Consider the following 15,985-nt stretch of genomic DNA (forward strand, 5'->3'; position numbering starts at 1 on the left):
CTTTCTTTCTTCTTTCTTTCTTTCTTTCTTTCTTTCTTTCTTTCTTTCTTTCTTTCTTTCTTTCTTTCTTTCTTTCTTTTTCTTTCTTTTTTTTCTTTCTTTCTTCCTTCCTTCCTTCCTTCTTTCCTTCCTTCCTTCCTTCCTTCCTTCCTTCCCTTCCCTTCCCTTCTCTTTTCTTTTTTCTTTCTTTCTTTCTTTCTTTCTTTCTTTCTTTCTTTCTTTCTTTCTTTCTTTTTCCCCTCCTTCCTTCCTTTCTTAATTTCTTTAACCTTTTGCTAATGTGCTTGCCAGATAGAGACAGAGAGAAGGAAAGTGAGAAATCACCCCCTGGGGGAATGGCCATCCTGCAATCCTGTCTCCTCCATTCTCCTCTTGGGATTTTGAGCATGCACACGCATGCACCCAGCATGATTCTCAAGCTGCTGGGTCCAGGATTTGCACTGCAAAGCTGGTCTGGTGGGATGCAGTACCTTAACTTCCTCACCACCTACTGGTCCCCTACTCTGTGTTATCGTTCTGATAACCTAGTTGGCTATTAAATGACTGAGACGCATCCAGTATAGATGTGGATACCCTGAACAAACAGATGATCTATATCCTGAGTGAGGCAGAACAGGACAACAAGAGATTTCATTACTCTACCCAGAACGATGAGCAATTTAAAATGCATAGGTTGTTTATTTCTGGAACTTTCTACTTAATATTTTTGAACTGTGGTTGATCCTGGGTAACCAAAACTACAGGAAGTAAAACAGTAGATAAAAAGGAGACTACTATATTGGAATTGGTAACCATTTCAAATTCTCAAGCATTTTAGTCATTGTGATATCTTTTAGAGCCAAGTGCACTGAACACACAAAAAACAAATTTGTGGAGCTGCCAGCCTGAATTGAGAATGCCATGAAGTAAACAAAAGATACTATGCTGTGAGGTCCTACCCGGCCACCCCAGCCTCTCCTTAGACTATAGCAGCACCATTTCCAACTCCATTCTTCATTGGTTTCTAGAGTTCCCTCTTCCTTGTCAATGGAACATGCATATTAAAAATAATGTAGCCAGAAGAAAATTTAAGTATTTTGGTATAGGGCATGTATGCTCATCAGAGAAACTGAGAGAGAGAGAGGGAGAGAAAGTGAGAAATCACCCCCTGCCCAGCCCAGGGCAGATGGCCAAGCAACAATCCCTGTTCCTCTATTCTTTCAGGGTTTTGGTCATACACGCCCATGCGCGTCATGTGATTTTCAAGATGCTCGATCGAGGACTGGAAGCACGGAGTTGTCCATGTGGGATCCAGCCACCTTGACCTCTGTGCCACCTGGCTTGCCCTGTAGGCAGAATTTTAACACTATAGCTTTTATTTCCTATTACCTACTGCTAAATCATCATGTATTATATAAATTCTTGATAATAACTATAATCACTTTTTCAAACAGAACACGTTATTTTCCTGTGGATCTAAAAGGAGAAATAATATGTCCAAAATATTTTCTATAAGTGGCCTTTAATGGAATAAAGTTAGGACTAGGAAAAGATTTATCTCATCAGCTTTGTGAAATATTAATTCATCTTATAGTGTATGGACAAACAGATGCTGACTATATTGGCCATGTGCAGTTAAATATGAATTACTATGAAAAAGGATATAGATAACGCTCAACTTGGAAATATGGGTCAAGCCCATATTTTGAACTCGTCTCACGGAGAGCATATAATTACCTAGTATTAAGATTTTCAAGTTTAGGAACCAGCAGTTAGCGTAATGGCTATGTCACTGGACTCCCACGTAGTCAACCGCGATTCGAGTCCCGGACCCGGTGGCTTAAAACTCACGCCGGGCATGTGTGCGTGTGTGCCCAAGATACCGAGAGGAGAATGGAGGAGAAGGGATTGTGACGTGGCATCCCCTCTGGGGGGTGATTTCTCGCTTTCTATCTCTCTATCTCTCTCTGTCTGTCTGGCGAGCGCACGCGCCCTATAGCAAAAACCTCTCCAAAAAAAAAAAAGATGTTCAAGTTTATATATTAAATAAAATATAACCAATAAAAAATGTTTAAAAATCATTGAATCGAGGTACTCTTTCTATAGTCAGATACATGTACTGTGATTACTTTATTCCAGTATGTTGATTTCCAAAGATCTTTCTTTTTTTAAGTTTTTTTTTTTTTTTCCCCCATAGGGTACATGGACTCACTGGAGAGAGAAAGAAAGAGAGAGAGGAATCACCCCATGGCAAATGGCCATGCCACAATCCCTTCTCCTGTATTCTCCTCCTGGGATTTTGGGCATGCATGCACACACACCTGGTGTGATTTCCAAGCTGCTAGGTCCAGGATTTGAACAGCAGTTAGGAACATGTGGGAATCTAGCATCTTAACCACCACACACCACCTGATGGTTCCCTAATGTCTACTTTTAATGAACATTAGTTTTTCATTTTGATTAAAATTCAATCCAGGCCCAGCTGCAGTGGTGCAGGCAGCAAGGTGCTACAGCATGATGCTGGAGCCATATGGGAGGTTCCTGGGTTCAGAATCTCAGGTCAACCTGAACACACTGGGTGCACCCATGATCCTAATTGTTTGGAAGACTGGAAGGAGGATCACGGTGTGGCAAGACCCTATCAAGGGTCCATGTCTCTCTCTCTCTCTAAATATACATTTTTTTAAAAGTCCAATTTATCAATATTTTCCCCTTATGGAAAGTGTTCTTTGTCTCCTTTGTACCCCAGGGTGGTGAAGATATTCCATTACGATTTCTTCTAGAAGTACAATAGCTTTGGCTTTTGGCTTTTTTAACATATAGTTTTTTCTTCTTAATTATTTTTAAACTCCATTTATTAACTATTTTCTGTTAAAGAAAGAGAGACACCCCCTCCCCTCCAATACAGCCTTCATGCTGCAATCTACCACAAGCTTTCAGTCAGCCCAATCATGTGCCTGTGTACTCATGGACAAGCATGTGCCTAGTGAGGTCTCTGGACTTGAACCTTGAATTTCCCAGGTGGGACTGCCTCACAGAGTGTTGATTTTTACTGCTGTACCATCATCTGATCTCCAGGTTGGAATTTACATTTAGTTTTATGATCTATTTTGAATAAATATTTATATTTGATGTATCAGGTTCATTTTTTACTTCCTTATGGATACTAAGTTACTCCAGCACCATGTGTTGAAATTATTTCTAATTTCTGGGCCAGCAGGTGGCATAGTGGTTAAGGTGCTGGGCTCCCATGTGGCTGACCATGGTTCAAGTCCTGGACCCAGTAGCTTGAAACTCATACTGGATATGTGTGTGTGCATGCCCAAGATCCCAAGATGAGAATGGAGAAGGGACTGTGGTGTGGCCATCCTCCCTAGGGAGTGATATCTTACTTTCTGTCTCTATATCAAAAAATCTCTCTCTCAAAAAAAAGAAAGATTTCCCATTCCTAACTGTGTTGTTTTGGTGCTTTTGTTAAAAACCAACAGGTTATACAGTATCTATTTTGCACTGTCTATTCTTTTCTACTAATTATATTTATACACCCTTATGCTAGTGTCACAATGTCTTGATTACAATGGTTTTAAAGTATTATCAAAGGCAGGCAATATAGTCCTCTAATTTTCATCTCCTTTTTTCTATGATTGCTTTCAGGTATTCTAGGTCTTTTACATTTCAATATACGTTATCTAATCAGCATGTTGATGATATCTACCAAAAATGTCTGATGAGGTTTTAATTGGATTTTTGACTAAGTCTATCAATCAGATTGTGGGCACTCAAGCAGCATTATCAGAATCACCTGGGAACATGCAATGATAAAAATATTCAGGCCCTACACCAGACCTGGTTGATCCAAAACTCTGAGGCTGGGGTCCCAGTAATCTGTGTTTTAACAAACCTCTCAGGTGATTTTTAACTGCAATAAAGTAGAATTACTGCTATGGATGAATTTAGGGAGAATGGACACCTTAGACATACTGCATATTCTAGTCCACAAAAAAATACTTCTCTCCATTAACTTAGGTCTTCATTAATTTCTCTCACCAACATTCTATAATCTGAAATGTATAGATCTTGCACATATTTTACTTAACTTACCACAAAGTATTTCTGGTTTTTAAACATTATTGCAGATGGCATTCCAATGGTAACTGGCTAAACTTTAGCCATAGTGTACAAGTGATATGACAGAAAGTATATTTGGGATTGGTATTCAGTAAGAGATTTATTTTGCTTCTTTAATGCTAGAGGAATAGATAAAGAGAACACGAGAGAGCGAGGGAGACAGAGACACAAGCATCCCTAATAGGGTATTCATGTTATGATTGCAGGCAGCCTCCACCACAGACATGCATGTGCAAACATGATGTGCTCGGGAGGTCCCAAACATTAACCTCAAGACTTTTACATGAGAGGTCTGATTGTGTCACCACCGTGCCCCCACTTGGTCTGACTAACAGATTCTTAAAAAGAGATCTCAAATGATCAGGAGAATTTTGAAAACACACCACCTTGAATAGGTGTACAAAATTAGGAGGCTGTTTCCAATGAATAGATATAGGTAACATGTATAGACAATCACTAATAACACAAAATAGAGACAACCAGACACAATGTCCTCTTATAATGTTATCAAACACTTTCTATAGTCTTGACAAAAAGATCAAATATGAGTATCTAGCTTCTGGATCAAGCTATCAACTTGGAAGAAAGAGCAGAGAGGAACATGATGACATGCCTCAAGAGCATTAAGATCAGCAAAATCTAGACTGTGGCAAACTCTACAGGTCAAGTGCTATTTCAATAGGTAAATTCATAAGGAAATAAAACGGATGGATGAGGAAACTAGAGATGGAAGAAATTTTTTAAAATATGAAGTTTCTACAAATTGGACAAGTCTAAATAATAATGACTATTTGGGCAACAAAAAATAGTTAAAATGTGAGGAAATGATTAATAAAACAAGTCAGGTTCAGAGTTGCTTTTGGAGGAGAAAAGACGTGATTGGGATGGAGCACATGGTTCTGGAATGGCTGACAAAGTTCTGTTTCTTGACTTGGATAGAATTGGTCTTCTAATAATTCATTAGCTTCTTTCTTTCTTTCTTTTTTTAGAGAGATTTTTGCTATAGGGCACATGTGCTCGCCAGAGAGATAAAAGCAAGAAATCACCTCGGGGGTGTTTGTGTGTGTGTGTGTGTGTGTGTGTGTGTGTGTGTGTGTGGACATGCTGCAATCCCTTTTCCTCCATTCTTCTCTTAGGATCTTGGGCACATGTGCACACGCATCTGGCATGAGTTTTAAGCCACCCAGTCTGGGACTTGAACTGCAGTCGACAACGTGGGAGTCCAGCAATAACCATTATGTCATCTGCTGGTCCCTAGATTTTTTGTTTCATCATCAGGGCTTTTTTTATACATGTCCTATTATACAATAAAAATTATTTCTTTCTCTTAATATGACATATCCAGAATCTGGGATTGAAGGATTTAAATACTATAGTGATAGAATAGTGTTTGGTGACAAGAACTGAGGTGCGGCTATAGCCACACTAAAGTGTGGTTGTTCACTGGAGGTAGTGGTACTGCGCGGGTAAGACCTGGGAACCATGGGAGACTATAAACCAGAATATACTCTCAATCATCAATGTAGGAGATGGCCTGGGTGTGGACAAAGATGAAATATACCTGGATTATGAAGGCCCCACTATCCTAGACCCACATTATGGAAGAATATTTTGTTGAGAAAACAGGAACAGTTGAATCTACTTTCCTACTGTGGATTGTGGGAAAGTAAACACAACTCACTTCAAGGAAAGAAGGGACTCACTATCTTTCTTTTTTAAATTTTGCTAGAGAATGTGTGTACTCGCAGTACAGTCAGGGAGAGAGAGAGAGGGAAACTGAAAAAGCACTCCCCACAGGGGATAGCTGTGCAATCTCTTCTTCTCTATTTCTCCTTTCAGAATTTTGGACACACATGCACATGACCTGGAATGTTTTCCAGGTTAAATGAAGACAGCTGCAAGAGTCAGGCCTCAGGTAACCCCCTGCAGATTTCAGACAATTCCAGCACCTCTAGCATTTCAAAAAACCTCTAGCCTGAAGAGTAAGATCAAATCATGCCATCTATGATGGACATTCTAGTCATCTTGATTGTCCAAAAGAAGCCTTCTTGTGTCACCTCGAACCTAAAGCACTATTTATCATATCGTTCTTCACACTTCTCAGCATCCTCCCCAGGTTCCACACATTTCCCTTCCTCCTAGCCCTTCCATTGTGTTTAAAGAATCTGTTTCTTTAAACCCCTAGTTCTGGGACTCGAACTGCACAGTTGGCCATATGAGATCCAGCCACCTTAACCACCATGCCACCAGCTGCCCCAAGGATTCACTGTCTTTTAAACACAGAGAGATTTCAGTGAAGGGCAATTTTCTAACCAAGAAACAGATTCTTTAAACACAATGGAAGGGCTAGGAGGAAGGGAAATGTGTGGAACCTGGGGAGGGTACTGAAGGTGTGAAGAACGATATGATAAATAGTGCCTTAGGTTCGAGGTGACACAAGAAGGCTTCTTTTGGACAATCAAGAATGACTAGAATGTCCACCATAGACTGCATGATTTGACTTTACTCTTCAGGCTAGAGGTTTTTTGAGATGCTAGAGGTGCTGGAATTATCTGAAATCTGCAGGGGGTGATGCCTGAGGCCTGACTATTGCAGTTGTTTTCATTTAATCACTTTGCATATCAATGTTTCAATTGCAAAAGGCTTTGAAAGTTTCAGAGGATGCACCCTTCTCTCTGAGAACAGTGGCATTCTTCTAGTCAAGAGAAGGAATCAAAAGGGATTCTTGATCAATCCTACCACTACAAACCACTTGGATCACTTGACTTTCTATTATCCTCCTAAACTTTTATTAAAAAGTCTGCTGATGTTGGAAGGAAGGATTTGAAAAAAAGTAGGCCAAAAGCAAAGCAAAGGCAATAATACAAACTTAGAAATGGGCCAAGAAATGTGCTCAATCAAACCCTGTCCAGATGAAAACTGACAGGTTCAATATAGTAGGAACAGAGCTGGTGAAGACAGGTATGCCGACTGTGCCATCATGATTTTACTTGTGAGTACCCCACCTCTCGTAAAGTGTGAACTGAGTGTGGGAGGCAATTTATGTTGTCATCAGGGTGTGTAGTGGTGCAGGAATAGGGTAGAGAAAAGAGGAGGGATGTCCTGAGTAGCAGAATAAAGGGAATCTTTCTAGATAAAGCAAACGAACAAAATACAAGGGCAACATATTATTGCATTTGGAGGCTCTTCCTTATAAAGGACATTTATTTCTTACAAAATAATTTTAGAACTCTTTTTTGTTTTCAAGAGACTGGGTCTCACCATGTTGCCTGGACTAGCCTCCAAGCTAGTGATCCTCTTGCCTCAGCCTTCTGAGTAACTGGGATTACAGGTATAAGTCACCACGGCCAGTTCAACAAAATCTACTGGAATCTTTTTTTTTTTTTTAAGGCTCTCACCATATTACAGTTTTCTTCTCTAAACCTCCCCAAGTCACTAAGATTGCAAGTATACACCATTGCACATGGCCTTCAGGTTGAATTGGGAATTGAACCCAGACTTCCTACGTAGTTCCAGCCTATGAAGTGCAGTATCTTATCAGTATATCACTTTGGCTGAAGATTTTTAAACTCTTTATGTTATTATTTTAAAACAAAATTTACAAAATGACTATTTTCTATGCACATATTCTATAGCATTTCTACACTTTTAACTCTGTTTACCACCAAAACTATAAGTCTTTAAAGTTTAAAATAAAAATTAAACTCGACTGTTACTGAATGTTACATTACTTGCTAATTGTATATTTTAAAATTCCTCTGGATATTTCATGGATTCAATATAAAAATTTAAGGGCAATATAAGAGCATGAGGACCAAGGGATTCAGTGTTTCTCAAACTCTTCCACCAAGCATGAGTATGTATCAGAGAACTCCCAAGGGTCAGAGGAAATGACCTGATATAAGCTGCTATATAGCCAAACTTTCAAGAAAGTGTCTTTTGGGAACCAGCAGTTAGCGTAATGGCTATGTCGCTGGACTCCCACGTAGTTGACCGCGGTTCGTGTCCCGGACCCGGTGGCTTAAAACTCACGCCAGGCGCGTGTGCGTGCGTGCCCAAGATCCCGAGAGGAGAATGGAGGAGAAGGGATTGCGGCGTGACCATCCCCCCTGGGGGGTGATTTCTCGCTTTCTGTCTCTATGTCTCTCTCTGTCTGTCTGGCGAGCGCACGCACCCTACAGTGAAAATCTCTCCAAAAAAAAAAAAAGTGTCTTTTGTTTGAAATTTTTCCCATTTCATTTTTAAATTTTCTATGAATTGTTATATCCCACATGCTCATTAATTTCACCATGTTATTTTATTAGCAATATACAATATTAACAATACATATTTCACTAGTACATGTTATTTTATTATAAAAATGTTTGAAATGATTTTCTGTGGAGTAAAATAACACTTTAGGAAAATTCATCAAACTTTTTTCTGAGGCTTCATGTATCCTAGGAAATAAAAACTCCTAATTGAGAAGCACAGCATTACACACATGTGGTGTTTGAATATTGTCTTTACACCATCTTACCTCCATAGTAGGTGGAGTCTTTCTTGTTCTTCTAATCCAAGCTAGAAAGAAAAATAACATTTAAATGTCAGTTTTTCATAATTTGCACACATATTTTAGACATTTCTGCATGAAACAAAAATTTTTGGACCCCCTACGATATATTGTTTTAGGTACTGGAGATGAAGCAAGGAATCAAGCAGATGAAGTCTCTTCTCTCCTACAGTATATACTCTATAAAAGGGAGCACACCCAGTAAACCCACAAACATGATGTCTGGTGGTGGCTTCTGTCATGAAAAAAATACAGCAGTATAGAGAAGATAAAGGGGATGGTTTCAAGTCTTTAAAATAATTCTTTCTATCTCTCTCTGATGAGTGAATGTGCCTTCTGGCAAAACAAGAAAAAAAAATCATTCCTCATAACTGTCTGAGTTCAATTTAGTGTAATTATGGGCATATAGGCCAAATCAAAATACTGCAAACTTTACGGTAGTATCAAAATAACATTATTCTGGTAACCTGCATTAGCTATTGTTCAATTTATAAAGGAAGGAAGGAATTATAAAGGAAGGAAAGGTCTTCATTCATGGAGATTTCCCTTCTGGTCTGTTCCAGCAAGGAACTACCTTCTATGGTTGGTGAATGTCATCAGGCTTTAGCTCTGACACTTGGGGAAAAAAGTACAGAGAGAGAGAGAGAGAGAGAGAGCGAGCAACAGCGTCCGTATTTGGTATGTGCCTGATAGGCACTGGGCACTCTATTAGGTGCTTTACTGAAATAGGAAAGAAGTGGGGCAATTGCATCTAGGGAAGTCAACAGAATCACAGAATACTGCAGGCCTTATGAGAGTAAGTTCTACAGTCAGATTATTTTCTTTTAAGTTTATTTCTTCTATGAGTGAGATTGAGAGAAAAATAGGCACCTTCAACAAGGGCCTTATGCTGCAATCTATCCCTAGCTTCAGCCAGACTCTGACCATAGCCACATGCACTGTGTGTTCAAGGAGATCACCACATACAAACCCAGAACCTTCCCATGTGGGTCAGCTTTGCAAAGTACTGCATGCTATATTACTCACCAATGTCTAATCCCTAGAGTTGAATTTTCTGGATTCAAATCGCAGCTTTATCACTTACTAGCTATACATTACTTGGTACAGGTTATTTAAAAATATGTGGGGGCCAGCAGGTGGTGTTATGGATAAGGCATTGGACTCCCACATGACCAACCATGGTTCAAGCCCTGGACCTGGAGGCTTGAAAATCATGACGGGCATGTGTGCATGGGTGCCCCAAATTCCCAGAGCAAATGGAGAAAAGATTTCAGTGTGGTCATCCCTTCTAATTTCTCACTTCCCCTCTCTCTCTCTCTCTCTCTGGTGAGTGCATGAGCCCTATGACAAAAACCTAATAAAAGAGAAAAGAAATAAAAATAACTGTGTCAGAAAATAAGAATTATTAATCCATTTTTCAAGTTGGGAAACTGAGGCTCACAGAGATTAAGCAACTCGCATGAGGCCACATGATGAGTGAGTAGAACACTGATAATCAACTGGGCTGAACTGGCTCTATGGTCTGAGGTCTGTCCATTCACCACCAGCTACTCTCTTTTCTGACCAGTTCCACCAAGCCTGCCTGTCACCTCAGTAGTAAACACAGGGCTTCATGACAATCCTGGCACTGAGTGACTGGAGTGGAAACAAACAGCCAATTGTGGGCCTGGGATTAGTCATTTCCCCCCGCTCTGTTCTCTCATGCACTGATCCCGCACACGTATCTCCGGTATAATCTCAGTGTTCTGGATTCTCTTCTGAACCTCTCCCCATTATTCCTTTCTGCATTCTTGTTCTCACTAGCTTCCACTCCCAGTTGGTCTGTTTCTACTCTAAACTCGCACAGATTTTATACCCCCTGTTAGGCTGTAAGATTGTCAAGAGCAGGACGTACCTGAGGAACATTTATTTTTCCATCCCTACATGTCTTGAAAGATTAGGTACTTAACACAATTGTTGAATGAATACTTGTACTAGAAAGATAACCATTTTAACAGACATATTAGATATACCCAGTTGGTCTGTTTCTACTCTAAACTCGCACAGATTTTATACCCCCTGTTAGGCTGTAAGATTGTCAAGAGCAGGACGTACCTGAGGAACATTTATTTTTCCATCCCTACATGTCTTGAAAGATTAGGTACTTAACACAATTGTTGAATGAATACTTGTACTAGAAAGATAACCATTTTAACAGACCTATTAGATATACAGGGAGAAAAAAAATAGAGGCAAGACATTTGTGGGACATAGAAATAGTTTATTGCCTGTTGATGATAATGTGTATAGAATTCTTAACTGGACTGATGGACTAGTCTGAAGTGTACTTCATGTTGGGTAAATTCTCTTTACAAGCCAGATGATGCAGAGTTATTGAAGGTTTAAATAAATAAATAAATAAATATGAAAAAAAAAAAAACCACTAAAAATAAAAAAAGAAATACCAAAATTTCTCTGTGGAGTCAAGGAAAGTATGATTTATAGACTTTAAAAATATATTTAAGTTTGTTTGTTTGTTTGTTTGTTTGTTTATTTATTTATTTTAATTTGACTAGAGAAGGACAGAATGAGAGAGAGAGGGAAAGTGAGGAAGCAAGCTGCCAGGTCCTGGACTCGAACCATTTGTCAGCCATGTGAGAGTCCAGCACCCTTAATCACCACGCCTCCTGCTGGCCCCAAGACTTTTTCAACTCCCTTTTAAATAGTCAAAATAGAAGTTACTTATCTATACTTATGGTCTTTTTTCCTAGAAAAGAGACTTCTTTTAAAACAGTTTGACACGAGCCACATATCTCTAAAAGGTTTTTAAGCAATGTCCAGTTTTAAGTTAGATAAGATAGTTGTTCTACTTTAAAATAGGTAGTTAATTCAGAAAAATCAACTGCTAGGGCAGACATCAGCAAACTACATCCTGATAGTCAAATTCAAATATTGCTTGTTTTCACATTTTTTTAATGGCTGAAAAAAATCAAACAAGCATTTTATAACAGATGAAAATGATATGGGATTTAAAGTGCTAGTGCTCACAAATAAGATTTTATTGGAAAACAGTTATATCCCTTTGGTTTGTTTATCTATGACAATCTTTGTGCTACAAGAACAGTTGAGTAGTTTTGTTTTTTGGGGGAGGAGAGGCTTTTGCTGTAGGGCACGTGCACTTGCCAGAAAGACAGAGAGAGACAGAGAGACAGAAAGCAAGAAATCACCCCCTAGAGGGGATAGCCACACAGCACTCCCATTCTCCTTTCGGGATCTTGGGCACACACGCACACGTACCCGGTGTGAATTTAAGCCACCAGAGGTCCAGGACTCGAACCGTGGTCGACTACATGGGAGTTCAGTGACACAGTCATTAGGCCAACTGTTGGTCCTAGTTGAGTAATTTTAATAGACCGGGTAGTCTATAAGTCCAAAATATTCATCATCTGGCCTTTTAAAGAAAATATTTGTCAACTCCTATGCTAGGTCTACCATTAAGCATGACCTCTTTACCAACAACAGTATATGTTGATGTAAAAACATGTCATGTTTGGGCCAGCAGGTGGCATAGTGGTTAAGGCACTGAACTCCCACACGGTTGACCACAGTTCATGTCCTCAACCTGGCAGCTTGAAAAATCATGCTGGGTGTCTGTGTATGCATGTTCAAAATCACAGGATGTGAATGGAGGAGAGGGGATTGTGGCATGTCTATTTTCCCCAGGGGGTGATTTCTCATTTTCTCTCTGTCTCTCTCTAGTGAGTACACATGCCCTATGGCAAAAACCTTCAAAAAAAAGGGGGCATACTATGGAAAATAAAGGTCATTATTAATTACACTTGTTACTAATGATTACCATGTATTGTAGAGTTTATGAAGACAGCTCATGCTGAAAAATGTATAATTGCATAATACACACTATCATTAAAAATTTTCAACATAACAATTTATTTTATTAATGAGTCTATAAAACAGCATTCTCAGTTCTCCTATAAGGTTGTAATAATAATAAAACCTTCATTAGAATCTAAATCACTTAAAAAAATCCAAGGTGGGGAACCAGCAGTTAGCGTAATGGCTGTCGCTGGACTCCCACGTAGTTGACCGCGGTTCATGTCCCGGACCCGGTGGCTTAAAACTCACGCCGGACGTGTGTGCGTGCATGCCCAAGATCCCGAGAGGAGAATGGAGGAGAAGGGATTGCGGCGTGACCATCCCCCCTGGGGGGTGATTTCTCGCTTTCTGTCTCTATGTCTCTCTCTGTCTGTCTGGCGAGCGCACGCGCCCTACAGTGAAAATCTCTCTCAAAAAAAAAAAAAATCCAAGGTGGATAAAGAGATTGGGGTATCTCTAATATGTACTTTCTAAAGCTTACTTTTTTAAAAATAAGTTTATAAAATTCATTTATTGATATAAGAATGCAACAGAACTGAGATACTGAGTATATTAAATATCACCTAGTCTTCTGATTGTTATGGGACACAATTCTCTAAGGGAAGACATGCGGATTTCCTTTAGCTTCATGTTAAATGATTATTTACAGAATCTTTGTTTTATATAGCTATAGAAATGCAGTTGCTGAAATAAATTTGTATATTTATAATTCTACAATAACCAGAAACACGAAATGTCTGTTTCTATCACTACTGCTTGTTTTGCATCCAGTCAAGTTTACACTGTGTTCAATATAATCACTCATTTATATAATAATATCCACTTTCCCAACTACTACATGGAAGAAAGGAAATATACTGCTTAAAGTTGACAAAGGTTAGGAGGAGAAAGGAATAGAAATCATTAATATCATATTATTATCATGTTTTAAACCTCAAAACAATCTGAAACTGAACCTCTATCCAATTATAAATTGATTCTGCAATTGTTAATTACAGTTGTATTGAAGATTCTGCCTTAGTCCTCATTATAATGCAACCATTGTTTGAAGAGAATTTAGCAAGATAACTGGACAGTTTATACCTTAAAATCCTAGCATTCTTTCATCAATGTTCATTTGCATTTTCATTAGTATGCAAGAGATTTTCATCGAACTTTAATACTCCTACTGGAACATAACACACTATAATGAGCATAAAAGTGAGCATGCAAATTAAAGCTCTTATTAATCACTAAAAGAGACTATAAGAAATAGGCAGGAAAATACTTCATGAACCATACATTCTTTACATCTCCGTAGGTGCTAAAATGGCAAACCATTTTCAGAAGCATCACCAATAGAAGCTTGGGTAAATGAGATATTCCATCACTAGATTCCATAGGTGATCAGTTAGAACTAAAATTCGGGAAGATGATCATAGTCTGCATCCAATAAGTATTGAATTAAAAATATGAATTTACTTCACTTAAGGAAGAGTCTGTAATAATGACTCATGTATTTAAAAATGATCTTTGCCAGTTCTGCATATTGGCATTTCATAAAGAACTATAAAAATAAAAAATTCACATTTTTAACTGTGAAAATTCTTCAAAGCATACATAAAAAAAGATTCATTTTCTGATTATTGACTTTTATTTATATTTTAAGAATTTTATTAGATTAAGCTGGTTTAGGAGAGACTTCAAAATGTGGAAAATGGAATTAAAGTATGAGTTTTATTTTCGTGCCAAAAATTTGAAATACATGCACCGTTTTTTTTTAATGCATTCTCCATGAACTTTTTGAAGACACTGCATAAATGAATTACAAATTTTGTGATGCTCATGGCTATTACTGTTCTTTTTCAACTGTGTTGAGATGTGGTTTACATACAACACAGGGAAGTCATCTTAATGGTGCAATTCCACAAGTTGTGACGAATATACAGCCCTGTGACCAACACCGTAATCAGTACAGAGAACACTTTCATCATTCCCAAGGTTCCCAGTCACCTGCTGACATGCAAACGCCTATCATAGTCCATCCACAGCCCCTAGGCAATGAGCAATATCCTCTCTATCACTGTAGATTTGCTTTGCTTTATCTACAATTTCATAAAAATAAAATCTTCTAGTATGTCTTTTACATTGGCTTACTTTGCTCAATATAATGTTCTTGAGGGTCATTCATTTCATGTATGTAGAAAACAGACCCTTAAAGACAGACTTCAGAACTCTTACCTCCTGGTGTTCATGCCTTTGTATGATCTCTTTTCTTTGGGTGAGGACAGAATTGTCACTTACTTCTTAACATGGCCAAGGTGATGTGATATGTAATCACAATTAAATAATTACATCATATAAGATTGTAGCACCTGTCTTATTTTCTTTTTAAAATTTGCCAGAGGACATGTGCATTTACTGGAGAGAGACACAGACACAGAGACAGAGAAAGAGTTGGAGAAGGAGAAAGCACCCTCCAATGGGACGTGGTCATGCTGCAATCTACTCTCATTTTCCACCGTGTCAGGATTTGGGGCACACATATAAATACACCTGGCATGTATTTCAAGCCACCAGGGCCAGTATTCAAACCATGATGTCAGCCATGTGGGGTCCAGCTTTCCCAATCACCATGTCACAGAGCCAGTTCTGCAGTATCTATGTTGATGTGTTCTTTTCCTCCCATGCTGTAAGGAAAAAGCAGCCACAATGGAAAACTCCATGTAGTAAGAAATTGCCAAGACCTTTAGAACTCAGGGTGACTTCTGACCAACAGCCAGCAAAAATCTGAAGCTCACAATCTGAAAACTACAATTGAATGTGCCAACAACCACACAAAGGTGAAGATAAAACTTTGACCCCTTGAACCTACACTACAATTGAGATTTTAACCTGTTGACACCTTGACTGGCAGCCTTATGAGACCTTAGGAAGAGAACTCGGCTATGTCATGCCTGGACTCCTGATCCAAAGAAACTGTGAGATAATAAAACATGTGCTATTTTAACCTGCTAATTTTGAGGTAATGTTGATATGAGCAATAAAAAACAAGTACAATGAGCATATTTTTCACTGGTGTGTAATATTCCATGACATGTAAATATGACTATTTGTTCATTCATTTGCTGGATATCTGGTTTCCAACTTTGGGCTATTGTGAGTAAAGCTGGTATGGAAAATTTGGGTACGAATATTTGGGTGAACTTATGTCTTTTAGTCTTTGGGTAAATACATAGCAAAAGAATTTCTACATTGCAGGGTAAGTATATGTTTAAATTTATAAAGAATCAATAAACTGTTTTCCAAAGTAGTGCTATTTTACAACCCAGCCCAAAATTAGCCAGTCTAGCAGTATCTAATAATATTTCATTGTAGTTATAATTGTTATCCCTTGATGACTACTGATGTTATTTATTATCTTAGTCTGCTAGGACTATCATAACAAAACACCAAAAAGTAGGTGGCTTAGAC

General features: G+C 38.6%; 1 protein-coding gene across 1 annotated transcript in view; it reads right to left on the minus strand.

The window, feature by feature from the left end:
- The window catches only part of NDUFAF2 (NADH:ubiquinone oxidoreductase complex assembly factor 2), a 186,895-nt gene that overhangs the window by 46,208 nt on the left and 124,702 nt on the right, over positions 1 to 15,985 (minus strand). Inside the window, exon 3 of the mRNA XM_006148331.3 lies at positions 8,627 to 8,667. Coding sequence (XP_006148393.1) covers positions 8,627 to 8,667 — 41 coding nt within the window. The remainder of the gene's footprint in view (positions 1 to 8,626; positions 8,668 to 15,985) is intronic.

Source organism: Tupaia chinensis, unplaced genomic scaffold (assembly GCF_000334495.1).
Source record: "Tupaia chinensis unplaced genomic scaffold, TupChi_1.0 Scaffold000232_1, whole genome shotgun sequence".
Classification (NCBI taxonomy): Eukaryota; Metazoa; Chordata; class Mammalia; order Scandentia; family Tupaiidae; genus Tupaia; species Tupaia belangeri.